At 38.4% G+C, this 27,385-nt stretch overlaps 6 protein-coding genes across 6 annotated transcripts; 3 read left to right on the top strand and 3 right to left on the bottom strand.

Annotated features, from left to right (window-relative positions):
• Positions 1-95: 95 nt before the first annotated feature.
• On the bottom strand, positions 96-4,189 carry C922_01446 (hypothetical protein; the record flags this gene model as incomplete). The annotated part of the gene is made up of 4 exons (XM_008817049.1): positions 96-214; positions 344-434; positions 616-687; positions 794-4,189. The coding sequence occupies 4 exons, from the start codon at positions 4,187-4,189 to the stop codon at positions 96-98; spliced, it is 3,678 nt and encodes a 1,225-aa protein (XP_008815271.1).
• A 2,774-nt stretch (positions 4,190-6,963) lies between these two features.
• C922_01445 (hypothetical protein) lies at positions 6,964-8,568 on the top strand (the record flags this gene model as incomplete). The annotated part of the gene is made up of 1 exon (XM_008817048.1): positions 6,964-8,568. One exon carries the CDS (start codon positions 6,964-6,966, stop codon positions 8,566-8,568), a length of 1,605 nt encoding a protein of 534 aa, XP_008815270.1.
• A 1,589-nt stretch (positions 8,569-10,157) lies between these two features.
• Positions 10,158-10,967, bottom strand: C922_01444 (hypothetical protein; the record flags this gene model as incomplete). The annotated part of the gene is made up of 2 exons (XM_008817047.1): positions 10,158-10,532; positions 10,665-10,967. The coding sequence occupies 2 exons, from the start codon at positions 10,965-10,967 to the stop codon at positions 10,158-10,160; spliced, it is 678 nt and encodes a 225-aa protein (XP_008815269.1).
• Positions 10,968-13,742: 2,775 nt separating this feature from the next.
• Positions 13,743-13,928, top strand: C922_01443 (hypothetical protein; the record flags this gene model as incomplete). The annotated part of the gene is made up of 1 exon (XM_008817046.1): positions 13,743-13,928. One exon carries the CDS (start codon positions 13,743-13,745, stop codon positions 13,926-13,928), a length of 186 nt encoding a protein of 61 aa, XP_008815268.1.
• A 4,266-nt stretch (positions 13,929-18,194) lies between these two features.
• C922_01442 (hypothetical protein) lies at positions 18,195-19,143 on the top strand (the record flags this gene model as incomplete). Its single annotated transcript, XM_008817045.1, has 2 exons — positions 18,195-18,505; positions 18,678-19,143. 2 exons carry the CDS (start codon positions 18,195-18,197, stop codon positions 19,141-19,143), a joined length of 777 nt encoding a protein of 258 aa, XP_008815267.1.
• Positions 19,144-20,760: 1,617 nt separating this feature from the next.
• On the bottom strand, positions 20,761-26,274 carry C922_01441 (hypothetical protein; the record flags this gene model as incomplete). The annotated part of the gene is made up of 1 exon (XM_008817044.1): positions 20,761-26,274. One exon carries the CDS (start codon positions 26,272-26,274, stop codon positions 20,761-20,763), a length of 5,514 nt encoding a protein of 1,837 aa, XP_008815266.1.
• Positions 26,275-27,385: the final 1,111 nt, after the last annotated feature.

Here is a 27,385-nt window from a genome sequence, read left to right as displayed (position 1 = left end):
ATTTGTTACGCTCCAATCGCTCATCAAATTAGAACAAAAAAAAAGGAAAAAAAAAAAAATTGCCAGACATCATTTTGCCGGTGATTGGCCCCCCTTCACGTCTTCTTCAACTTCGAAATAACGACAAGCGATGAAAGATGCAGCACCAGGAAGATAATATAAACAAAGATGAAGATATTCCTTGAATCGTCAATGTTGTAATAGCTCAGTATAACTGCGAAGAGGTGAAGTAGAAGTCATAATTAGGGTTGCCAAAATGCAAACCAGAAGGGGTGGAATGTGCAAAAACGTTGGCACTGCACACATGTGAAAATGGCGATGCGAATACGAGGTACAGGCTTACGATATTCAAAATAGTAAGAGGCGAAGGAACTGGCGTCCAAAATGCTGGAGTAGAAGGAGCACATCAAATTGTGAATGTTCTTTATGTACACCTGTGAGGGGGGAAAAATAAAAATGCATCTGAGATGAAGAATTGCGCAGGGAGTGTTCAACGAGAGCGTGCCAGAAGGAAGAAAATGGCAATATCAAAATGGCACCCCTTTGTGGTAGATACATCCGCCGAAATGGGCGCCCGCGTCTTCCCAGCTGCGAACAAAAGGGAGTAACCAGCACCTTCGTGACTAGTATATAAATAGGCATATAAAAGAACGTCTTGTGAAGCGACTTAAGTATGGTTTCCAGGAACTGCAAATGAACAAAAGAAGAGGAATATTACGTCACCTGCCACGTCGCAATGTAAAAAAGGCGTGACGATGGTATGATGGGGCATCTCCACATATATAGACATTACCAGCAACCATATCTGGCTAAACCGGTTGTGCAAGAAGAAAAAGCGAAAAGTCATCAGGAATATGTTGATGAGAGAGCTGAGAAATATAGAGGAGGAGTAGGATTCCTCATTAAAGTAACTAATGTAAAGGTAGAGACCCATCAGATCCGTTACATAGTTCACAAAATTGAGATAGCAGTAGCAGTGTAAATCTATCTTAATATTTTTAATTTTATAATTTAGGAATATCCTCTCAAATGTTGGGATAATTAACAATAAACAGATGTAAAAAATGTTGGAAAAGTTCAAATTGCTCAGTAGTAACTTGATAGGATAGCTAACGATGATGTTTCTCTTTTTCGCGCGCTTTACGCTGTTTAGGCTGTTTAAGCTGTTTAAGCTTCTTAAGCTGCTTAAGCTGTTCATGTTGTCTATGTTATATGGGTGTCCCCTGTACTTCCCACCGCTCTGTAGTATTTTTTTTTTTCTTTTACGTAAATATTCCATTTCCTGCTCAATTAGGGAGTTATATTTTGTAATCCCCGCGTTTTGCACACCCAAATAGCAACCAGGGTTATCAGAGATATTAAATAATTTTTTAAGGTTCCCTATAATGGGAATCTTAATTTTGTATTCTCTTTTGTTTCGAAAAAATGGGTCCAAATTTTGCTCATCACCTTTTGCATCCTGCACGGTTAGCAGTGTGTAACTGTGGCTATAGTTCACTTCTTCCTTCTTAAAAATGTAGCTTTTTATTCTTGATAGCAGTTTAAAAAGGTTTAAAAATTCTGCGACATATTTTAGTTTTACAAAACAGGGATTCACGCATTTTGCTTTTTCCTTCGACGATCCCTTTGAGACAATATCGTCACTAAGAAGTCTTTCACCATAGTAGTTATTCCTCGAAAAGTTAAAATAATTCCCATAGTATTTATCATTGTAGAGGTAGTTGCTAAATATTCCCTGGTTAAAATTGCTCCTATGGTTTCGTAGATCGTCACTGTTACTCACTTCTGATGGACCCTTCTTGTCAGCATAGCCGGTTTGTGCTTCCACGGATGGGGCATCCCTAACGGAATCTGCCCCGTTTTGTTTGCGCAGTTCCTCCTCTTTGATGTCTATCTTAACAGAGCCGCTCTCCTCACAGGTAGGGGTCTTGCCACTTGTGCCTCCGGCCGGCTTCTCACAATTCATGCTGGCAAACGTTGCATCATTATGGTAATTAAAAAAGTTGTCCTTATTTTTGAGGAAAATAAAAGAAAGGACAAAAATAGACAGCGTTTTAATAAAAGTGTTTATAATCATAATATTCACATTCTCGTAAAGTATCACAAAAATGTGATATACGAAATAAATAAAAATGGTTGAGAGGCTCAATATCATTTTGCTGATAACTTGAATAACGTAGATGGCGTTAATGCTGAATTCTTTTTTGTATATGTTTGTAAATTTACCACACAGGAAAAATATATTTTCTGAAATCACGTCGGTGATGCTTTCTAGTACGGAATACAAAAAACAGAAAAAAAAAATTTTTTCCTTTTTCCTTATAAAGTTGTTCGAAATTAGTATCAAGATACATGAGTTAAAGATCTGTATAATTATACAGGACAAAATGAGTATGTTCAATTTTAGATGATAATATTCTGCGTTAATTTTGTTGTTTATCAGTTCCCTCACGCTGAGCGAATTGTCCTTCTTTCCGTAGTTAAAATTTTTAAATTTGTTGTAATAGTAATAATCGTTATTTTCTACCGACCCCCTGTTGTTATTTTCTGCTAATTCGCAGCTGTCCTTAAAAAGGTAGTCCATTTTTAGGCTCCCTCGCAACGTGCGATAGGACTTCTTTATGTTCTTCCCTTTGTAATTTGGGGTATCTACTCCGCCCCCCTTTTGATGATATCCCTCTGGATGGTATCCATTTGGGTTGTACCTCTTCGGATTGCATCCCTCTGTGTCTTCACTCGAGGGGGAAATCAACACTTGGTCGTCCCTCCGTTCAGAGTCTTCGCCCTCCTCACTCTGTTGGTCCTTTTCAGCATCCTCCATATCACCAGAACACTGATGCGTCTTCGAAATGCACACCACATTCCCCCTCAAATTTTCAAAGCGAATTTCTTCGTAGTTCCCGCTCTCATCGTTATGCCCAATGGGGGTTGATTCGTTCAGCGCGAAATAATCTGAATTGTTATTCTGAAAATGGTTTGGTGCTGTGTCGTTTTGCGTATCTCCCATTTTACCTAACCTAAATTTGAGCAAGTGAAGGTTTTCCTCGTTTGCGCTTCCTACCAAGCTGTTTTGTGCGCAGAAGGCGTTTACCTCCACGACGCTAGTGTCGTAGTGCACATGATCGCTCATATGTTCGTCTTCTCTATTTGGGCTAATACCGTAGATGCTGGGTTTTCCACTGACACCTGTAGTCCCATCTGAAATATTCCTCCCTGGATGGAGACTATTCACAAAATTGTACCCCTTCTGCATGTTGATATAAGGCTTGTTAAAAATGAACTTATCCTTTTTCCGCTCAGCTCCTTCCTCCGTTGAGCTACCAGAAGAAACGACCCCCGCCTCTGGATCATTTCTCTTTCTCTGTTTCCTTCTGAAGAAAACATTCCTCCTATTCTGAAACACATTATGGAACAGCTTATTACCATGAACATCGCGTTGGTCACTATTTAGGCGTTTATTTTTTATAGAAATATTTCTACAGGTAATAAATTTAATGCGTGGATGTCTCTTATTTGTGTCTTCTTTATATGTAACCCTTTTTATGGTTCTCTTTCTGCGTTTGTTTCTGTTAGTCCTTAAATTTTGTTTCCTTTGCCACAGGGAAAAGGCCTTTTTTTTTCGTAACATATATTTCCTGCATTCGTAAAGAGACATGTCAGATAGCCGCTTCGCACACACATCATATGAGTTTTTTTTTCTTTTACTGATTCTGTGCATGAGTCCAACTTGGTCCTTTTTAAGAAAAAAACTTTCACCAATTTGAGTTGCCCCATTTTCATACGACACAGAGGAATAGTAAATTTTCCTGAAGTTGTTATTTATCCTGTTGAAGTAGTAGCGAATGTACACATAATATGCGATGTAGTCGAAGAAAAGTGTGTAGAAGCACTTTAAACACACTGGTAAGTACACAACAACAAACAATTTGGTGTTTAAAAACTTGTCATCATTCTTATTGTTAAAATTGAAGAAATGAGTGAAATAGTAAAAAAAATTCTCCTCCTCCTTTTGCGACTCAGTATTTTCATATTTATTCAACAGAAAGGTAAAAAAATGCGATATTGTAATTTCTGCGTATGTATAAGTTATCCTTAAAAAAAATGTGTACAAGAAGAGGATGTGATAGATGTAGTAATTTTTAATGAAGTAGTAATAATTCATAAACTTTAATAGCTTCTCCTTTAACATGGTTGCATCGGGTTAGTTCTCACGGAGGTGTCTTTTTTTTTCTTTTTTTCTTTCTGAAGGGGAAAGAGAGTTCTCCCTTAATGTAATATGCGCGTATGTGCGAACGTAGAAACGTCTGTTTGGCCCCTCCTACAAGGGAAATTCACGTCTCGAAAGGGAACGTCAAATTTTGTGGAACGAGGACCCGGTGGTATAACTCTTTTTAAACGTGTTGGAAATATTCATAAATGGACCTCCAAAAATCATCGCTCAGAGGGTGGAGTAAAAACAAAAAATGGTCATGCGCGAATAAACATTAATGATGACCTTACTCAGAAGGGGAATCATTAAACTGGGACAAAAAATTTAATTAACACATCGGAAGGCTTAATACCAAGTGACAAACTCGATACGTAGACCGTCCACATATGGGGTCGCCTGCACGTGCTTATATTTAAGTGCACATAGAGTGTACGAAAAAAAGGGGAATAAATAAGAAGCAAACGAATGGCAATATTGACCTGAAACAACTGCTGAGATAATTCACAACACACACTTCTCCCTAAATTGGGAAAACATGAATCAAATGAAATGGGGAAGATACGACGAAGGATTGTGCTGATGCGCAATCGCCACGTTGGGAGGAATAGTAAGGCGTGGAAACGGAGGCCTACATTTTAAAAAAATTGAGAAACCACAAAAAAGGAAAAAAAAAAAATCAACTAATCAGCTAATAAAATAATCCAACCATTTCGTGTTATAGAACTGGCCCAAATGTGAAGGCTAAGAAGTTACACAAAGGTGCGCATTATAAAAAACGCAAAAAATGAGAAACCACAGGAATACAAACATCGTGTATGCGTCAAAGTACACGCTGAAACAGCGCTAATAATGGGGCTAACGAGGAATGTGCCACAACGTTATTTACGCCACAGTGCACACATTCTGAGACGAAAAAAAGAGCGAACATCACATGGCACAAGTTTAAACGTGAACAAGGGGAATTAGGGACGTGCAAAAAATGTTCACTACTACACGCGGCATGCTTTACAAATTTTGTGTATCTCCCTTTCACTCCTTCTTTCTAACCACACTTAGTGGATGCATATACACAAATGAGTATGCCAACAAATGGGATGCCACTTTAATGCTAACACTGTGTAAATGCCTCACTATCGTCTTGCGAAGATTTTGCCAAATTTGTGTTTATGCTGGTCTCCATCAGTATGCTCGAGTATGCGCGAGTTTACGGCGTTCGCCTTCTGATTAAACTCTTCCTGTTCTGAAAAAAGTTTTGCATATCATTTCTTCCGTTATTTTTTTTTTCTTGCAAAAATGGCATAAAAAACGCTTTTGAATAGTTTTTTTTTTCGCGGTACATGTGTTGAAATGTTAACGTCTTTTCCGCTTTCCTTCTTCGTAACCTTCAATTTTAATTTAATTTTTGCAATTCGTACGTCACGCGTGCTACGCCCTCTTCGCTGGCATCGAAGTGAAGTCACACTTGGAATGTCCCGCATTTCCTTTTCCACACATACACAATGTGAATGGGTCAATGTTTATATACACATGGCACATTATGTAAACCATGTTTTTGATGCCCTTTGGTGTAGATGTTTGCACGGATATGTTCGTATCCCTAATAGTATCGCATCGAGCAAAGGTTTTCTCTTTTTTTTACACATGCGCATTTTCCCCCCCTTGCCATTTGTTTACTGTTCCGTTCAAAATAAATTTTGAAGAATGCAAAAGGAAAAAAAAAAAAAAAAAAGAAAAAAAAAAATAGAAACAAAAAAAGATTTAACTGCTCTTGTTTTCAAATAGGCGACATAACTGTTATGCTTAAGTGTTACTGCGCTATTCGTGTCACTCCAGCATAAGTTTTCTCGTAGGTATATCGCCTTATGTGTTTCTTTTTTTCCTCCACTTTTTGGGGTTGCTATGTTTTTTTTTTCTTTTCTTTCATATATTTACGCTTTATTCAATTTTTTAAATCTAAGCGAAAAACTAAACAAAAGGAACGTGCGAGCGGCATGCTTCTCACAGGAAATACGCATTTTCACCCCTCATATATGCGCGTCACTTATGTTAGTTTTTGCCTATTGTTCTTCCCCTTTTCATGCTTTCGCCACACGGCTATTGTACCTGGTCAAATCGTTCTAGCAAAACAGCACGTGCCCTTGTATACATATAAATTTGCTTCCTTTTTTGTGTGACTGCATGCTTGTATATATGTGTTTTTTTCTTTTTTTTTTTTAAACAAGGATGTATGACTGGGATATAGTTTCCCTCGAGCTGAATTTCAAAGGTGAACTTTGAAAAGATAACTCTACGCCACTGTTCTGGAAGTAGGAAAAAGCCTTTTCGCCCCCTACGCACGTAGCCACACATAAACATGTGCATATTATATATATAGGAAATCTTCGATTCAACATTTTCCCTCCCGCGGTGGTCAAAATAGAGTGATAGTATAAACTCCGCATGGACCATTTGCGTTTATACAAATGCATGATTTGTTTTTTTCTTAACCTCTTGACATTTTCAACTGAACACACAAAAAGGGGAGGAAAAATATAACAACATAGGTCATATCGTAACAACAGTGCAGTAGCCCTTTGGAAGAATAATTACAGTCATAGGGGTGATAGCAATCCGGAAGGAAGAAGAGACAGACGCGTTTTTTTTTTTTTTTTTTTTACGCCCTCCTCCGTTACTTCCAATTGTAACCAATCGTGCAAATGCTTATGTAATGAGACTACCGCAACGGAGGAAAAAAAAAGAAAAAATAAGTGAAAATGAATGTACTCATTAGAACGTTTATACTCACGGTTGTAATCAAGACGCAACTTATTTTAGGAAGGAGTTTCAGCTACGATAAGCAGAGCTATGTCCCGAAGGTGTACGCTAATTTGCACAGCGCAAGCCCCAATGAGGTTGTGAAAAAGGCGAATAGGACGTGCAGAAATGTTAAGAATAAAAATTATTTTCCCGATTTTGCCAGTTCTGCCAGTTTCGCCAACGTCCGGAGCAGCACCCCCCTGTTCATTAACAACTACAAGCCCAGGTATGATAAGATAAAGAGGGCGGGCACATCCAGCTTCCACATCGCGGATGCCCACAACTACAAAATAAAAACCAGGCAACATGTGATAGACGCACTGAACAAAAAAATAAAGGAGGGAATATTTTCCCTCTTTAATGCTGCAAATAGAGACACCAGCATTTATAGCAACGACGTTGAAAGTAATAAAATTATAGATGACATTTCCTCCAGTGATAAATCTCAAAATAATGGGAAGGAAAATCAAAGTGCATTCGGGAAAGAAGTCCAAGGAAATAACAACAATGTAGGGGAAGGGGCAGACCAAAAAAAACATTGTACCTTTCTAAACAATGTGGTTGAAGGAGGAAAGACAGTGTCCTTGTTAGGGCTTTGGTATGTATGTAACATCTTCTACAACATTGAAAATAAAAAGGCATTAAATTTGTTAAATTTGCCAATTACAATTGCTATAGCGCAAATTTATGTAGGGTTGCCAATCTTCCTAATTCCCTGGGTCCTCAAATTGAGAAATCAACCGGAACTATTCTACGATGAACAGGAAATGAAGAAAATAAGCCTCAGTGATAGAAATGCATTAATAAAGGCATTACAAAAGTATGTACTCTTTTTAAAAAAATATACTAGCATAATGAAGCAAAGTATATATCATGGGTATGCCCACCTCTTATCTGTTATAGCCATGGGAGCTGGGGCAATCAGCTTTGTCCACATTGTTAAAGCATCTTCACCGTTATTTGCAGCTTTCTTCTCATATTTCTTAATGAACAACAGAATGTCTCTTTATACCTATTCTTCCCTACTTCCAATCGTATTTGGTGTGTCCTTGGCGTCAATAAAGGAACTATCATTTACCTACAAGGCGTTATATTCAACCCTGTCAGCCAACGTACTTTCAACCATGAGAGCGATAGAAGCAAAAATTATGATGGATAAAAATCTCGAAAAATTAGGAAAACATTTAACTCCTGAAAATATATTTGCTCTCTTAACTCTGTCCTCTGCAATCTTCTTGACCCCAGCTTTATACCTGGATGCACACAAGTGGAAAGATGCCTATTCCTACTTGATGGAGAACAAGGACGTTTTAAAGGTACTGGGAAGACATGTACTTATGTCCGGTGTGTGGTTTTATCTGTACAATCAGTTATCCTTCATTTCGTTAAACAGATTAAATCATATTACTCACGCCGTGGCCAGCACAGTCAAGAGAGTTTTCTTAATATTAACTAGCTACTTCATATTTGGAACGAAATTTTCCTTTCTTGGTGGACTTGGATCAACTATGGCTGTAAGTGGCACTTTCCTATATTCTCTCGTGAAGAAGAAATTTGGCTAGTTTTTTTTTTTTTTTTTTTTTTCAAAATTGCAAGAATGCAATGGAATCGGTCATATCCCGAGCGGGTCATATATATAGTTACCAGAAAAGAGGGCGTTCCCCTCTCATTTATTTATATGTGTAGATACCCATGCCTATACCTCTTGTTTTTGTTGTTAAAAGAGAGTAAAACAGTACAAGTTGTGCGTACTCCACAGCTGAATGTTACCCACACATATTCGTATATATAAGTTGCGCTTATATTTACACGTGGTGGAAGCGCGCTGCCATTCATGCTTCTCCACACTTGTGAATACTCCTTTATGTATAAAATGTGCCAATTTAAGCACCTTTTTTAAAACACCTTTATGCCAAACCGGCATAGATAGTCATACGTACCATTTCTGTCGATTTTTTTCATTGTACCAACCCTCCTATCTGCACAGACGTCTGCGCAGCACACACGTCTATGTGTATTCCCCCCATGTGCGTCTCCCTCGCATGCATATATATACAGATCATTCGAATTAACAGTTTGCAAATTGTTATCTACCTCCCAAGTAATGCATTTTTTTCCCGCATACAATAATTGTTATTTTTTTATTACTTCACCAGCATTTGCTTTATATTTTGAAAAATATCGCACAATTTTTTTCGCAAAACAGGACTTTATCAACATGTGCGAAATCGCCTAAGGGTGAAATTGCTGTAAATCGCCACGGTATTTTCCGAAAATCGTGTGCAGCATCCCATTTATGCGTTTGCAGGGACATTTTCCACGTGTTATTGGCTACCCACAAGTGGAGCTTCCAATGTTGAATTGTCTTCTTAGCAAAAGGGGGTGATAAAACAGTCCGTTACTGAAAATTGCAGCGGAAACAGCGATGTTCCAAATTATTGCACTCCCCTTTAGCTATAAAAAGTTCCTCGCACCTGCCTCTTTTCATTTCGGCGCAGCGTCCCCCCCTCCTCCAGAGAATGTTCCTAACATTGTAGCATAACATCCACGCTTTGTGACGATACCCTCCCTTCCACTAAAAATTTCACTAGGACAATTTTGAAAAATGTTTAAAATGTGAAGTTAAATGGGTGCGCCTCCACACATGCGCACACCTTGGAACGGCGTTTTAACAATATTATCAAACATCTTTAACACAAAAAAAAAAGAAATCGCGAACACTCAAACAACAATTAACTTCTGTTTCCAATTGAAAAACAAACACGACGTAGGACATATAACATATGGCGTAATAAATTACCCATCTCGTATGACAACATATTTAAATTGATCAAGGCCGGGAAATTAAAAAAAAAAAAAAAAAATACAGTCGGGATGTGCACATTAAAAAGGTAAAAACGCACCCCAGGATTATTTTATGTTAAAATAACGGCGTGGACAACACGGTGAACAAAAAATTCTTCACAACGGATTATGGCGCTGAACTAGAAACCAATATGTACCGGCTGCGCGGGGGTTGTCTCGCTCGACTTCATTCCAATATGTTCTTCTGGATTCCACTTCACTTCTGTTCATTTCTCTTCATTCCTTTTCATTCCATTCTGCTTTGTAACCCCAGAAGGCCATGGCCTTTCAGTTCCCCCTCTCTGCACTAGAGAATAATTATGAAAAACACGAGCGACGTAGTCAACACGGCAATAATTACATACAAAAAATAATTACTGGTATTATTTGTGACTCTTTCGAAAATGTTTCTATTCCTGTTAAGCAAATTGTTCGTCTCATCGACATCCCTGTCTATGTCATCCAACAGTTCATTATGAACTCGCAATTCGTTGTTTATATTGTAGCTGATATTTTTTAAGTTGTGTGTAGTGCCTTCCAGAAAGCTCAGCTGCTCGTCCTGCAACTTCATCAAATTCTTCTGCTTCAGGAGTAACTCCTCCCTGTTCAGATCGTTCAAGTATGAGTCATTCTCGTTGCCCAGGTCGTTTAAAAAATCCATGTTTATGTTGAACGAGGCATCCTAAAAGATGGGGAAACAGACCCACATGCGGGGAAGCATATATGACGCAGATATACATATATGTATGAATGTACACAAACGCGTGGCATTCTTAGGGTAGTTCCATACGGTTTGCCCCATTCCAAAACGTACCTCCTCATTCGTAGAAGCGAAATCCTCATACAAATTCATTATTTCCCTTTTCATTTTTTCCAGTGTGCTCACTTTGTACTTATACTTGGATTCGTTCTTGCTGTACTGTTTGTCATTCTTTATATAATCATTATTTAGCTGGTGCTGCAAGAATCTAACATTTTGATTAAATTCGGTTATTTTGCCCCTTAAAATTGCCCTGTTTTTCGCCTTCTTCTTCTCCTTTTCATTTTGTCTTAATATCTTTTTAATTTCTTTCCCTGTCTGTATGGCCTTCTCATAGTCTTTGTCCCATAAATCCATTTTCTTCTTGATTTATGTGCATGTGTCCTTGACGTGTGAACAAAATATGCTTGCATATGTTCGCGTGTGATTCTCTTAATTGGGTCAAATTAGAAACCTGCTAATATAGCGGTGTAATATATGCGATATACATGTGCGTGGTAGGTATAACATCCCTTTCCTTTAACCCTAATTTGCGTTGTACATGCTTTATGAACATTGGTTTGTTTACAAACGCGAAGAAGGGTATATGTGTCGGTGGTATGCTTATTCGGAGGGAAAGAGTCCCTACTATGGCTCATCATCAAGGGATAAACAACACTTGATTGACAACGTCAGGAATTCAGTCGAAGTGACCCTGCGGGATGGTATTATGTTGGAATTATTCTGCTGGGTAACTTAGCAGATTTCCTTTGGCACGACGTGCATATGTACACACACGTACAGTAATGAGGCAGGTAGGCACAATAATTGCCAAGCATGTTCTGACTCGCCGTAGAATTACAGATGCGCCTTCTTCCCTTGCCTCTTCTACCTCTTGCTCTTTTCCTTCTTTCACAATAAACCTAGCTCTACATTATTTGCGTTATTTTTACTTCTTAAAAAAAAACTTCTGCGTTCCCTTCTTCAAAATTCTGAAACTCGTAAAAATTCTCACAAGTGCGAATGCGGAGTATACGTCAATAAGTAGTACAAATTGCGCTGCCCGTTATTTATATAGGGGAATGTACAAACGCACATTCGCATATAAATATATCCACATGTATATGAACATATATTTATATATGTATGTACGTACCCTACGGGGAGGGATTGTCCGCAGGGTGTGCCAGTTGCTTGCCAAGAAGTACTGGGCCGCGATTCGCAAATTTGTTGTACGTACTAGCTTGCCGCACAAAAGTGCCTCCTTCAAATGACAAAGGAGGAGTTTCTAATTTGGGTAAAACTTAAAAAAAATGTTCAGCCGGGGAAGTATATATATTACATGTTACATATCTTTGTACATCAAATTCGAAGAAAAAATTAATGAATAAAAGCGGCAAAGTGTTATACAACTTCGAAAAATAGCTTTAACTGTTCTCTAATTTTTTTTTTAGTGATCGGAAATAATTGCCCCCAAATGAGTTCGTTCCATAATGGAGATTCCAAAATGTTATCACCTTTGCGGTGAGAAAAAAAGGTCAGAAAATTGTGCCATTTGTTAGTGGTTCATTTGTATGATGTTTTTCCCACTGCGTTACGTGTTTACGGTGCTGCTTTATACTCACCCTTTTTTTTTTCCACACATAAGGGAAACCTTTCTATATATGCTCCGCCAATCGTTGGTGCAAAAAGTTCTATTTGAAGGTGCCTCAAATGGGGAGTGCCAAAAGACTAAGCGGCAAAACGGAGAGGGGGACACATACCAATGTGTGTTGGTGCCTTCTAAATTACTGGACTGTTCTGGGGCAGTCTCCGAACTGACGAAACGGTGCTATGGACATAACATATTTTGTGTATTTGCCGTTTGATATGCCCATGACATGTCTGCCTAAAGATACACATATGACCATCGACTCGATCATATTTCTCAGCAGTTAAACGTCCATCTATTTGCCTTTACATTTTCTCGCCCCCTTTTCGCTCCTTCCAATTTGTTCATCTTCTCATCTTTCATGTACTCTGGCCAGCACTTAGTGGTTCAGATCATGGTTTGGTCCTGTCAGCTTTGTGGACATCCAGAATATGTAAACAATCTCAAAGAAAAAAAAAAAGAAAAAAAAAATACAGCACTGCACTGTACTGAGCTGCGCTGTACAACACCACACAGCAGACGTTTTCCTCTATCCCGGTGTACTCTCTACAAGTGGATATATTAAGTGTCCAAATCGACTTATGTATCCCTTTCATATACATATAAAATACAATTTGGTCACTTTTTGTATCCGTTTTTTAAAGGAAAACTGTTTGGTTTCGCAGAATGTTACGTCCACCGGCTTACAATTCGGGCAATTTAGTTTTTTTCTTCCCACCACTTGGGCATATATAAACGTGGTGTGCAAGAAAAAAAAAAAAAAAAAAATATTCATATGGCTGCTACATGGATTTAAAATTTCTAATTTCTAAAATTAATTAAATTGGGTTATGTTAAACGATAGTATTTTTTATTTTGTTTTTATATTTTTTATTTTTCATTTTACTTTATTTTACTTTTCTCAAAATCACAAACACATTTTTTTTCTTCCGCATATATCATATGATCCAACCTTGCAAAAAGACACCAAACCTCATAAGTGGAAAAACATTGTTTTTATAAGCTTAACAAAGCATAAATCATTTTCTTCACATTTTCCACTTCCCAATTTCTTAACCTTCACTCTTTCCCAAAGGACCTTTTGGTGTTAGTCGCACTGAACTGAAAATTCCCAGCCCAATCCACGTGGGTGACAAAATCGCAAACTGCATTTCCCCGGCGTTTGAACGAATATGTGAAAAAAAAGAAAACGCCAATACAGATATACATGAAAATAGCATTATAGGCATGTGCCTAAATGAGACACGGTCGTATGTGAGACTATACATTTCGCATGGGTTATGTGCAGGTGGCTTTTTATACGGTGCTTCCAATTCCCGTTTGCAGAAAGTTCTTTGCCCCAGGAGTAAAAGCCAAGGCAAAGTGAAGAAGAGCAAGTCGAAGACAAAAAAAAAGCTTCCCAAGGGTCAGGAGAGATACATACCGACGCAGGAAGAAGTGGAAAAAAGAAATGAAGAAATTACGAGGAAACAACAAAGGGGGAACTCGAGAAGACCTCAGAAATGGGGTCCTTGGCACATGGCTCAATGTGCGTGATCGACTTTCAAGTACATAGCTCAGAAAATGAAAAGAAGACCCCAAAGCAGAAGGTCAAAATAGTGGTAGACGAAAAGGTAAAGGAAAAGGAAGCCAAAAAGGAGAAAGAGGAAAAGAAACCAAACAAGGACAAAGAGGATCCCCCCAAGTAATGTCTGCTTGAACGTTATCCCTCCAATGAAGCCCCCATCTTTGTTTAAGTGCTCTGTATTTTTATTCATTCTACCCCCTAATTACGCGGAGTTTGATCACCTCCTTCAAAATTTCCTCTCCCTTTTTTATCTTATTCTTTCCCCAGTGATTACCAACAGGCGCCCCTTAGCAGGGGGGCGCAATTGTACATTAGCTATTTTGATTAGCAAATTTTTTTTTCCCATTACTCTTCTCCTACGGACATCAGTACATTATGAAAAAAAAAAATACAAAGTGAGAGAGAATCTACAGAAAAGAGTTAGCTCTTTATTCATAAATTTTTTGTAGTGTATAATTAGGGTGCACCATAGCTGCGGAAATATGTATTTGTCGCAGGGGAAGTTATATCCGTTTATGGCATTTTTCCAGACATGGTGTAATTTCACGTTGTGCCGTGTCTTTTTGTTTGCTGTTTCTCTATCATCATTGCAACGCATATTTAGATCCATGTCATTATTACATTGTGAGAGTAGTTTTCCTTATATGTGTCTGCATGAAACCAAACCGATAGGGAAGCCGAAAATACATCAAAAATTTTTACGGACGTAATGTGACAAGTAAATTGCCACGTGGAAGCGTAGGACAATGTGCCTTTTCTTAAGGCGCGTTTCACCTTTTAACAATATAAAAGACAAGACGCTTTTAAATGGCCTGAGGGGAAACGTTGCCCTATATACAACATCATCATGTGTGGAAAGTGCATTCCGTTTGAACTCCATTTCGGGGAGGGCTAAACTATACTGTACCTTCAGATGTTTAAAAGAAAAGATGAAATGGGAACGCATGCTTAATTGTGAAAAGAGGGCATGGTCATGTAACCATTTCTCAAATGCTCTTCACAAATTTACGGAGTGAAGAGGAAAAATTGTACATTCATATATGTACATATAGATATGTGCGCATGTGCCCCCATTGTGCAGACACGATAAAGCTCTTATGCATAGTACCGCAGAAAAAAGAAAAAGGCCATATTTTAATGGTAAAAAGTTGAGATGAACTTCTTTGCAATTTTTACGTTATCTGTTCTGCCCCCCTTCTGTTATTCCGTTAGTCAAAGGGGGAGATAAATAGCCTCCTGCTTTTTAAAAAAAAATTGCCATTTCAGGAAGGTAAATTACTCTTTCCAAGCTTCATAGGAATATCAGCGTATTGACAATTTTAATGGGAACTATTTTCCCACTTAACTTTCTCAATCTGGACATAAATTAAAAGGCCCAAATGGACGCCGGGGTGTTGAAGTTTACGGGTTCGTTTGGTAAAAACATTCAGCAAGTCTTTTTCGTTTCATGAAAGGTTCTTATTTGTACATAAAAAAAAAAAATTACAAGACATAGTTATATAAAAGTTACAACCCATTTTTATAATTGAGCAAATAGATATGCCATACGTCTAAAAAAAACAAACTTATCAAAACAAAATTGTGATCCTTTCTTGTTCACATTAACTTTCATTCTTCCCGAACGTCTATAATTACTCTCATCCTGGTATCTTATTACGCATTAACTACAAATTGATAAATTGTACATAAAACGCTCAATAACTGGATTAGCTAAAAGAAAAATCTGAGACTCCTTACAGTAAGAGGGCACTTCAATTTCTAATGACACACGTTTGAACATTCCTACGCGTATGCATAGACGTATGTGTAATGATTAAGAGAACTTGTCACTCATTTTAAAACCCTGAAATGGGGATAATTGTACTTAGGCAAGATGAGTCTTTTTTTTCCCACGTTTACGTCCTTTCATATATATTTTCTTTTCATTCATTGATCATTACAGAAATGGAACTACATATTAAAATGAGCTCTAAAATATTCTTGTTGTTTATTAAAGGCCTTCGATATGTAACTATCGCGAATGACATATATTCTTATGCAAATACCTGAGCAGTCTTTAATTCTACTTTACAGTATCGCATTAGTTAAAGTAGATTCTGTTTTACTTAGCGTCATTTTGACTCGTTTTGCAGCATTTTTCGCTACTGTTCGTAATTTTTCGTGTTTTCCCTACTTCTTCGTACTTTTCGTACTTTTTCGTACATTTCATACTTTTCGTATTTTTTGGTTATTTTTCCTTTTTTACGGCATTTTTGCGCCACTTGGCTTAGTAGTCTTACTGGAAGAAAGAAGGAATAAAAACGAAACTGCTAACAAGGAGATTATATTTTTTTTTTTTAAATATGGGTATAATCCCGCCATGTTCATGTTAATTTTTTCAAATTGGGCAAAGTTGACCATTAAAAAAAAAAAAACGTTTTTAAAATCGTTCATCTGTTCATTCTGTTATTTAAAGGAACAAAATTTACGTTAATACTACAGTACTAAAAAGAAACAAACTTGTTTTTTTTTTTTTTTAACGTGCGAAAAAGAAAAACATAAAATAAAAATTTACGCACATTCCTACATTTTTAAACGCTACAATCTCTTCCCCGTTACGTTATTGATTATCTCGCTTAACGTTTATATGTATAATATATATAAAAATACCTCTACTTACATGTAACATGTGTCAAACTTTAACTGTTTTGCCATTCCTGTTCTTATGTCCCATTCTTTCTCCTCTTTAATTGCGCATACCAAACCAAAGTTTAAATATTTACACAGCTGCGTTCACTTTTCCTTCCTTTGAACATTTCTTTCGGAATACAAGTCACGGTTTGGAAGGTTCAGGAGGGAGAAAACGAGCACTGCCCTACGTTTCCTGGCTGTATTATGCGTACATACATGTACTTGTATCTATAAGTACATGCGCGTTTTGCAACTGCATGGATAACTCTTCCCTGCTTGCCTTTCGCCCTTTTGCAAAGATTGACGAGAAGAGAATAAAACGCTCATAGTTCGGAGCTTGTAGTTTGGAACCGGTAAATTGTAACAGAACTGCTTCCCGCTGAACAGCTGTTTAGTGAGGATTGCCCCAAGTTCGTGTATACGCGAAGGTGTTCGTGCCACATTACGCGCGAGTCTGGTATAAATACGCAACTCTGACGTATGAACACACGAGTTTGACGCATTTGCCCACATCCGCAACACGCATTCACGGAATCTCCACGTCCAGACGCTTAGCTTTGTAAAGTACGCCGGAAAATCGTAGCTGCTTAAATTTGGGTAAGTTTTACTTGTCCACACTGCGTTTTTTGCAAAACTGTGTTGAATTGTTTGCGCTAGTTTCCATAGACATCCAACTTGTGAATTTTTTCAGTTGTTCATATTTTCCCATTTTCTTATTTTTTCTATTTTTTATAACATAAGTGTGCAAATGTAGTGGGTGATGTCACGCGCTTCTTCACCTTTGCCTATGTATACACAAATGCATAACACAAATGTATAGGAAAAAATATAACCACGTAAATATGAGGCTAAGTACACTAGATATGTGCGCAAACGCGTTTATATTTATATATATATTATATACACATATGTACAGTTACGTGCGCACGCGAAATCGCCTTTACACATACGAGAATGATGCATATAATTATTTTTACCTTTGAGCCGCCCGAATGTACGTATAAATGTGGTTGGATTATCTTGCCACGTACTTTTCCCGCCTTTTACCATGTTTCCCCGCTTGTTTATACTTTTTTTTTTTTTCATTTTGAAAAAACATTTTTTTGAGAATGGATTTGCATTAATGTAACATTATTTTTATGAAAGTATAATTTGCGTGGATAATTAAAACTTCTCAAATTTCTCCGTCCTTTTCCCCTTCCTTCCAGAGCTTATTTATTTTTTTTTTTGGCGCACAAAACTGATAATATATGAATAAGCATTACTGTTTTATTTGAACGCTGAAGATCGTACCAAAATGGCAGAAACAGAAAATTCAGTACGCGCATATATCAGGAGAATTTACGTGAAGACGTCACATGTAAGTGAGAGAAAAATTGGAAGGGCATGGTAAATCGCAAATATTTGTGGGGGGTGATGCGACATGAAAAGTGCGAGAGTTCCTTCTTCACGAGGAAGTCGGCCTGGTATGAACGACCCCCCCCAGTCAGCGCTTGTTCTGTCGAATCCCATGCCCCACAAACAGAAGAACCACAACAAATATGATTTGCAAAAATGATGGACGTCTTAGTAGATGTGTTAAACATGATGTGATAATTTATTCCTCCATAATGTATTATGACGATTTGTTAATTGTGCATCCCCTTTTTTTCTTTTTTTCTTTTTTTCTTTTTTTCTTTATCTTTTATTTCCCCCTCTTCAGTTTGTGAAAAACTACATGACCGCCACCGACCAAGAAATGCAGAGCAATGCGGACCCGATAATGGACATCATAGCAACTGCACCAAGTGACTCATTGTACTTTATCGAAAGAATAAATCTCATTTCAGCTGTAATAAGCATCAGCACGTCCTTCCCCTACTTGGCGTATCTAATCATTCACTGGAAGGAGTGCTCATGCAATGAGATCCTGAGATGGTGGATAGTAATTAACAGTTTGCTGCAGCTTGTACAGGCCCCCGTACGATTTTTCCTCTACTTCCTGTTGAGGAAGTATAAGATGGAAAATGAGCGGATGCACATTCACGCGTAAGCGACGAGTTTTTATCTTACCACAACGCATTCGTGTTCCAATGCTATATGTGTGAAGATATGTATTTCTTGCCCCTATATGCGAATCCCATTTGTGTATATGTTATTTAGAGAGTGCTGCGTCTCTACATCATCATTATTACTCATTCGCTCCTGCCCCCCCCCGAAGGCTGAGAAGACTTACGAGCTCCAAGGGATGGAAACTAAGCAAGAGGTTCAGTCTGCTGAACTATTTATGGTTTATTACAGGGACCGTCGTAATGGTGGTGACAAGAAAGTACACGAAGAACTTCTACCTGTGGTTTATATCATGGTCTATTATCCTGTCATGTGTGTTCCGGGTATTCTTTACAGTCATATGGTTCTGCTTCTTTTTTCCATATCATCAAAATGTTCCGAAACAGAAAAAGGGGGTTCCAAAACCCTTTTTCGCAGAAATCCCTACCTTTAAATATTCATCAGATAGAAAATTAAAGAACGAGTCCTGCTCCATTTGCCTATCCGACTTTGTCGAAAAGGATGACATTCTTGAATTAAGATGTTTACACAACTTCCACACAAAGTGCGCCAAGAAGTGGCTCTCCCAGAGGAGACAATGCCCACTCTGCCAAAGAGATGTTATGAAAAATAATTAACTTCTTGTGAAAACATTTGCAGGAACGCTCTTTTTATGTATAACTTTCGGTGGATGCGTATTTATCCCCTGCATTCTACCCCCAGCCCGTGTAAATTATTTGCATATATGTGTACTTCTCCCTGGATAGATGGCACACGATCCTCTCTGTTTTATTAAGTTTCTCCGGCGGTGGCTTCGACATGTGCACAAGGGTACGCGTAAGTGCTTATGTGTACGTGTTTATGTTTACGTGCTTATGTGTACGCGCTTACATGTACACGTATATGAGTACCCGTATTTTGCCTCCTTTTCTCTCTTTTTTTTTATCATCCGCCCACCTGTACTATTACCTCATTCGCTTCTTCCTCTCCCCCTTTTTAATTATTTTTTTTAAATTTACGTAACTATCTCTATACCACCACTTATCATTTGAGGCCCCCCGTATTCATTTTTCGTTTCACTTTTTTTTTTTTAATATGTATTTATTAAGAATGACGTTTTAATGTGTATGTATATATATGTGTAGTGCCTTTCCCTCAAGGTGTCCACAAATATATGTACACCTCCAAGTACACACGTGTACGCCAAGACGTATATATGCCTATGTGTGGTGTACGATCAAGCACGTACTTACGTATGTGTACCCCCCTTCCCCTCTCGTGACTGCATACGTTTGTTTTAATGTGTGCCATTTTCTTTAATCAATGTAACCCTAAGTTATAAAATCCTTTTTGTAAACACATGGATACCAACCGTATTCTGCATAATAATTACCAGCTCTTTAATAGATATATATGTACACCTACGAACTTTATCGAAAGGTGTTTATTTTTGTAAATTCAAATACTTCTTTCCGTCAACCCGTTTTCCCCTCTTTTATGTCGCATGGTTCCAAATGAGGCGAAAAGAACGAAGTATACGAATTAACATTGCCCGCTTCTTCAAAGAAACCCTGCTCCGGACCTTTCGAAAATTTTCGCTTCACCAATTGGAATATCCTTTCTGTGTGCATATTTCCCGTTGGGATAACTTTGCCTGCTCAACCATTTCGTAACCCACTTAGCACTTACACATCGTAAAAGTCTTATAAATCGAACGGCCTACTCCGAACGAATTGAAACGATAGCCTTATGATACCCCACACTGGAGGAAGAGACCCAAACGGGCGGTCTCCCCGCCCCCCCAATGTTGATTAATCGACCAGGATAATCCATAAACACAGTTTGTTTACGCACGAATGTACCGAGGAGGTGCAAAAAATGGGGCATAAAAAAAGAGGGGCTAAAAAAAAAAAAGATTGCCAAACTGAAAAACGGATTGTGTATCCCGATTTTTGCAACTCCATTTAACAGAAACAATTTTCCAATTGGGAAATTTCGTACAGGGAAATAAAAAGACATTCCACGGAGCGGTAATATGTGCACACAAATGAGTGCATCTACATGCATGGATGTGGCGGACCCACCGTGTGTATGGTAAAACGGGGCGATGCCCTCATCCCCAAAAAGTTGTCTCAAAAATTTTTGCCTCCAAAATGTGATTCCCCAAAACGGTTGGCACTTACGCACAAAAAAAAAAAAATAATAAAATGAAAAGCACTACTACTCCACTTCGATCCTGAACAGAGAGCTGCCTTTTAGTATGGCTCCCGGTTTGATTCCTCGATCGGTTTGATAATCGTTAAGGGGTCACAATTATACTCGTGCAACTCTTCATTAAATTTAAATTTGGATATATTGCTAAACACGCTATCCTTCTGAAACGTTTTGGAGGACGACAAAATGGAGGTGGAATTCTCCTGCGTTTTGCTAAAGTCGTTGGTTAAATCGATGGTTACATTATTCGTTGTGTTCACAGATGCATCCATTTCTTCGCTCCTTAAACTTTGTAAAACGCCCATATATTTATTGTACAAATCTTGATTATTTGGGGGGTTATTATTCATTTTTTCCTTTTTAGGATTACTCTCCACGTCTGCTTCCTTGATGTGTGCCTTCTCAAATTTGTTATTGGTTTCTTCTCCAAAGGGGGAGCTCATATTGTTGTAGGAATTGTTTCCTCCCTCTTCGCTATATAATAACTCTTTTTTGTTGCCATTCGGGCTTCTATCACTGGTTCTTCCTACCAGGTCCATTTTGTTGACCATTCCATGTTTTTCTCCCCCCCCATTTTTGCCATAAGAGGAGATTGGCCCTCTCAATTTATTGGCTCCACTCAAAATATGCGAATCGTTGGAGCTGTAGGAAATGGTGTTATAATCTGACTCCTTTTTGAAATTTTTATAATTTAATGGCTCATTTGGTTTCTTTCGACCAGAATGATTATACTGGTCTACACTGCCACTCTGCGCAAAGTCGGAACTGACTGAGTTCAGCAGGATGCTGCTAGTGTTACTATTAGCCTCGTAACTCGTTTGAGAAATAAAATTGTAACTCCTTTTATCCCCCTCCTCATCGTTATAATAGTCCTTGTCATTATCTCCCTCGTTTTTTCTTCCACGTCTACCAATAAAGTTTCGGGATGCCCTGTTGCTTTCCTTATTCTTTGAGGTGGTCATTCGGGAATTATAATCAGAAAGATCACTCTTTTTTTTACTTCCACTTGGATAGTCCTTAAGCTTCTTCTTACTTTTGGACATTTGTAGTGTAGTAATTTTGCGCGATGCCTTCTTCCTCAAAGGATAATCTGCGCTATTTTTTAAAATTTTTGTGTCATAATTCGATTTTTGTAATTGATTTGTTCGATATTTACTATCTTGGCCTTTCCCTTCTGCGTCCACATAATTGTCCGCTTCATCATCCTCGTGGGTGTTGTACGCGGGGTATTTACTTGGATAATCCTTCTTTCCAATTTTCCTATTTTTCATCTTATTCGTCTTCTCCTTCTGGTGATATGTCTTATCATATGGGGGGGAATCCGAGTCGTCCCCACGATATTCATTCGGTGGGTTATTTTTTAGACCATTTTGTGGATCCTTTTTCTGACCACTTTTTGGACCATTTTGCGAACCCCTTCTTGCACCTCCCCCACTAATGACTTCCCCCCTAGTCTCGTCCTCTCTCAGAGACCAATTGGGCTTAAAGTCGAACAGGATATCTTCGTAAGATTCCTTCCTGGTCGTCTTGTCCCTCTTACACTTGCCGCCATTTATGTCGTATGTGTTGTTTTTATTTGTGCCACTCAGTTGGGACGTTCCCCTCACAGATTTGTTTTGATCCTTGGAGTGGCCATTTTTAGCCCCCTTGTTGATAGACTTCAAATTGAAAATGTCTTTTATCTTGGAGCTGTTAAACAGGGAAACGTCGTGGTTGCCCAGGTAGGACGATGAGTTGTCGCTTCCGCAGTACTCGTCCAGGTTGTCGCGCAGTTTGTCCCTGGGCACGGTGGCGCGGCTGCTGCTTCTACTGCTTCTTTTACTGTTCCTTCTGCTGCTGCTACTCCCGCCGCGACTTCCGCTGCCACCCATGTGGGAGCTTTTCTCTCCCTTCCTCCAACTTCCGCTCTTACCGCCGTCGTCATTATTGTTACTCGCGCTGTTTAGAGCTGACAAAGTTAGGCCCTTCAACGTGACCGTCGACTGATCATTGCCCCGGTTCGGGCCTCCCCTTGTCTCACCCTTCTTCCTTCTCTCCTTCTTACTGAAGGAGAGGAAATCCATATTAAAACTTCTACTGTTGGAAGAACTCTCGGATTCTTTCAACCTTTGGTCATTCCCTGATTTGTCGTTTCTTCCCACATAACCTAACTTCTCATCGTAGTGATCATTTTCGTTGCTGTCGCCTACGTTGCTTGCATCGTCCTTCATCTTCTTCTTGGTCAAACTGAGTTCATTAACCCCCTCGTCATCGAGCAGCTCGTTCAGACTGTCTATAATTCCATCTTCTTCATCGTCCCTTATTCTTATTTCTTGTCTGTCCTCTGGGCTATTTTTATATTTTTTTCCAAAACTGTTCTTATTCGAGTTTATAAAGATGGTAAAGTCGTCATCGTAGTCATACATTTCGTTTTCCTCTTTAGAGTGCTCATTATTATTGCAGTTTAGTTGGTAGCATCCTTCCTTTGGTGTGCCACTTTTTGCCTCCTTGCCTTCTTCCGCTGCGGGGTCACTCTCTGAGCGTCTATTTGGGAATCCCTCCCTGTCTATGTGAGCATCCTTTCCCGAAGGGGCACCAACTCCGTCAACACGTACCAACTCCTCTGCGCTACGAAAAAATGTCTTCGAAAAATCGCACAGATTATTCCTCTGATGAGTGTCCAGCTCGGTTTTCAATTTTTCGATAATGATAATATTATCATTATTGTTTATAGTCAGCTCGTCGATTTCTTTCTTCAACCGTTGAATCATTTTTTCATAGGAGTTATATTTCTTCTGCGCTTCCATGTGGAATTCATTATACGCCATGGTTTTTTGTTCGAATTTGTTTTCCTTTTCTTGGAGCAATTCCAACTTGATAGTTTTCTCGTTTAAATTTTCCCTCAACGATTTAATTTCATTTCTTAAGATAATTTCCTGTTCCTTCTTCTGTAGATGCATCTTATTTATTTCGCTAATGTTATTTTGGACATATTTGACATTGTTTTCATATTCACTAAGTTTCTTCCTCAAATCGTGTATAATGCTTTTGCTTTGTATGACTTCATTTTCGTATTGCGTTTTGTCGATGGCTACTTTGGTGAGTGCATCCAATGAATCATCCCTTTGTGTCTTCAGATTGGCGATCTCTATTGACAGCGTCTGTATGTACGTTTCTAAGTTTTTAATTTTATCAACGGACTTTTTCAATTCCGACTGGATCTTTATTGCTGCGTCTTCTATTATCGTTTTTTCTTGTAAAATAATTTTGTAGTCATCTTCGATTTTTTTCAAGTGACTATTTGTTACATTTAGCATGTGAATTTCCTGCTGCAGTTGTTGAATGATTAAGGTGCTGTTTGCATTATGAGATGAATTGCTTATCTGTAAATCCTTATTTTCCTTTAACACTTCATTATATTGTATGGTGAGATCTCCATACTGTTTGTTCACATTTTCTAGCTTTTCCTTAAAACTTTCGATAACTTCATCCTTTTTGTCCAATAGGGATGCAAATTCGTCTATTTGATTGCTGGAATCTATCAAATCCTCCTTTAACTTTTTTATTTCATTTTTATAGACTTCTATCTTCCGCTTTTGTAGTATGTTTCCATCCTTCAGCTCATCAATTTTGTCATTTGCTTCACTCAACTTGTTTAGCAAATTGTGAATATACTCCGTCAGATGTTTCTTCGTTTCGTTCGAAAAAGACATGACGTTATTAAATTCGGCTGACTCCAATTTCAGATTATTTATGGTATTCTTGTTCAGATTAAATTCACTTTCTTTCACTTTGATTTGTTTTTCTAAATTTTTCAGTTCCTCCTTCAGAATGGCAATTTCGCTTTTTTCCTCATGGTATTTCTTTTCATACTTATCGCTTTTTTTTTTTTCTTCCTTCAGTTCTGCTTTGAGTGTTTCCAAGACGGAGTGCAATTCGTGTAGTTCTCTTTCAAGGCCTCTCCTCTTCGTCACCGCTTCGTCTTCCTCGCTAGAATTACCCGATCGACTTTCATCCCTCACGTTGGAGGCCCTATCCTTTTGAACTTCCCCACCTCTGTTATCACCCACCCGATGCAGCTTTTCATACTTCTTCTCCTCCTCGTTCTTCATCTGCAGTTCCGTCTCCAACAGTTTTACCCTGTTTTTGAGATGATAAATTTCTCTGTTTCTCGATTTTACCATTCTGCTTAAATTGCTGTCCTTCCTAACGGAGTCTTCATTTTTCGTCTGCACATCCCCACTTAGGGTGTCCTCATCCGGATCGACGTTAGACATCGTGTGCTCCCGGTTGAGAAGTTCACTTGGAGCGGTTTCACATATGGACTCGTCATCGTTGGACTCCTTTTGCTCCTTAATATCGTTGATCATCCTCAGTTCGTTCAATTTTCGGATTTCAATTTCGTATTCACTTAATCGTTTCTTCAGATGCTCTATTTCTTTGTTTTTCTCCTCCACTAGAATTTCGACCGGAACAAGAAGTTCCTTCCCATTTTGTCCGGTCGAACCCCTTTTCTTTTCGCCCTCTGTGGGAGGATACCTATCCTGCGGCTGCCCGTCATTATTATGCACCGCATTCTTTCCCTCACCATCGTTATCCTTACGCATGCGGTCTATCTCCAGTGTGAACTCTTTACATAAATTCTTGTAGTAGGACAATTCTTTTCCTAACGATAGGGTGTGTTCGTTGATTAGGCTGCTTCCCATTTTACATAACTCCTTTTCCTTTTTCTTAATTTTGTCAATTTCAAAATCGTCAAATGATTTGGTTCTGTTGTTAAAGGAAGAGAAGTCGTCACCAGATACATCCTCGGTGGATTCACCAAATTTGTCTTTCTTTTCATTTTGTAGCATCTCCAAGGTGAACTTCAATTTTTTATTTTCCTTCATATACGTCTCCTTCAACTTGCATTCCTCCTCCACCTGTTTGGACAATTCCGAAATTTTGCGATCGTACTGTTTGGATGCTGTGGATGGGCTATGCTCATTCTGAGCGGTTTGTTTTGACTCATCAGGGACAACTCCAGCACCTACTTGATCAGGCGTCTTGTCCCCTTCTCCGTACTCCCCGCTCAAGAACAAATTGCTGCCGATTTTTCCATCCCCTCCTCCTCTTGCCTCCAATTGAGAGTTTTCCTTTTTCTTCTCATTTACCAACTCTTTGTATTTCCTCTGCGAGTCTTCATACTTATCCGACAGCTTTTGGAAATTCTGAATGGCCTGAATCAAATCATCAAAAATTATTTGCACTAATGGGGTACAGGACAGGCATAAGGACCCCTTATAGTTTAAATTGTTTAATTTTTTTCTTAATTTCTTATAACTTAAATTGTTCTCAACATCGTTTGCCGCTTTTTCCACTGCCCCTTTGTCCACTTTCTCACTTTTGGTGCAATTTCTATTTTCCTTCTCTGGGAAATGTTTCCCTTTTTTTCTCTCTTCTCCGTTTGAACTTTTTCTCATTTTTTGGTTAACCCCTAGGGAGGATGCCCCCTGCTTTGTAAAACATTTTTTCGTTTCACTCTTTTTTGTTCCCCCCTTCAAGTCACTACTTGTGCGTCCTTTCCGTGTTTCCATTTTTTTCCTCACGACGGGGGCATGATGTTACAGGGAGGGAACTACTGTAGAGGGGGGTGCTGCTGTTGCTGCTGCTGGTTCTCCTCTCTATTTTTGGCTACTTGGCCACTCTGCACGTCCAATTTGTTCATACGCTGGGGAAGGATTCCCAAATTGAGAGGTAGGTCGTGTAAATAGAAGAACACACTGCTAACGAGTGCTATTCCTACGTGGTACTCCCTACCAGTCAGTGAGATGCGAAGGCTACTACGTGCCAAATTTATAATTAAACGATGCGCATCATCAATACAGATGATGTATCAGCGCATCTTCAAAAGGGAAAAAAAAAAATTCTTTTTCAAAATAATTTCCAAAAAAAAGTTTACGCCTTATACATGAACAGAGCCTAGTGCCATTAGCAAGTCCTTGGCTGAGTCCAACTGAATTCTGGCCCTTAAAAAATATGCACACATATCCACATGTTTACGTGTGAATGGCTTATTTATTTAAAAAAAAAATTCCGCAATCTTAGGTAGCAAAATTGAATGTGCAAGTTTGCACAAATTTGTAAGTGGAGGAAACTAAGGGGGTGGAAACATGTGGAAACGGCGGAAAAAGCGGAAAAAAAATTCAAAAAAGTGGAGAGAAAAATAAAAGCCGCGAAAATTTATGGAGAATAAAAAAGAAGCCATTTAGAACGTCCGAAAAATTGTGCCACTTAATTACACGAAAGCAAAAATGACATTTTGAATGTCCTTTTTTTTTTTTTTTTTTTTTTGTTTTTTTGTTTTTAAAATTTATTATAAAGCCACAGGCCCAATTTTTTCTTAAATTTTTTTTTTTTTTTTTTTTTTTTTTTGCCAAGTGGAAAATTCCTAGGACATACTGCGTAGTGTGCTTAAAAAGTATTTTTTCCCTCCCTACGGAAAAAAAAGAAATATGATCTCACTTTGTTTATTTTTTTTCTCGGGATGTACTTTTCCTGAATGTGTAAAACATTTTCGCTTTCGTAAATTTTTTAGGAAAATGTAAGGTCTCCCGTCATGTCTGTTTCTTTCTTCCATTTTTTAAGCATTCAGATTTCGCGCATTGAAAAGGACGGCATCTTCTGCCAGCACAAGTAGGAAAATTA

Source organism: Plasmodium inui (assembly GCF_000524495.1).
Source record: "Plasmodium inui San Antonio 1 unplaced genomic scaffold supercont1.4, whole genome shotgun sequence".
NCBI lineage: Eukaryota > Apicomplexa > Aconoidasida > Haemosporida > Plasmodiidae > Plasmodium > Plasmodium inui.
This window is presented reverse-complemented; position numbering and strand designations above follow the sequence as displayed.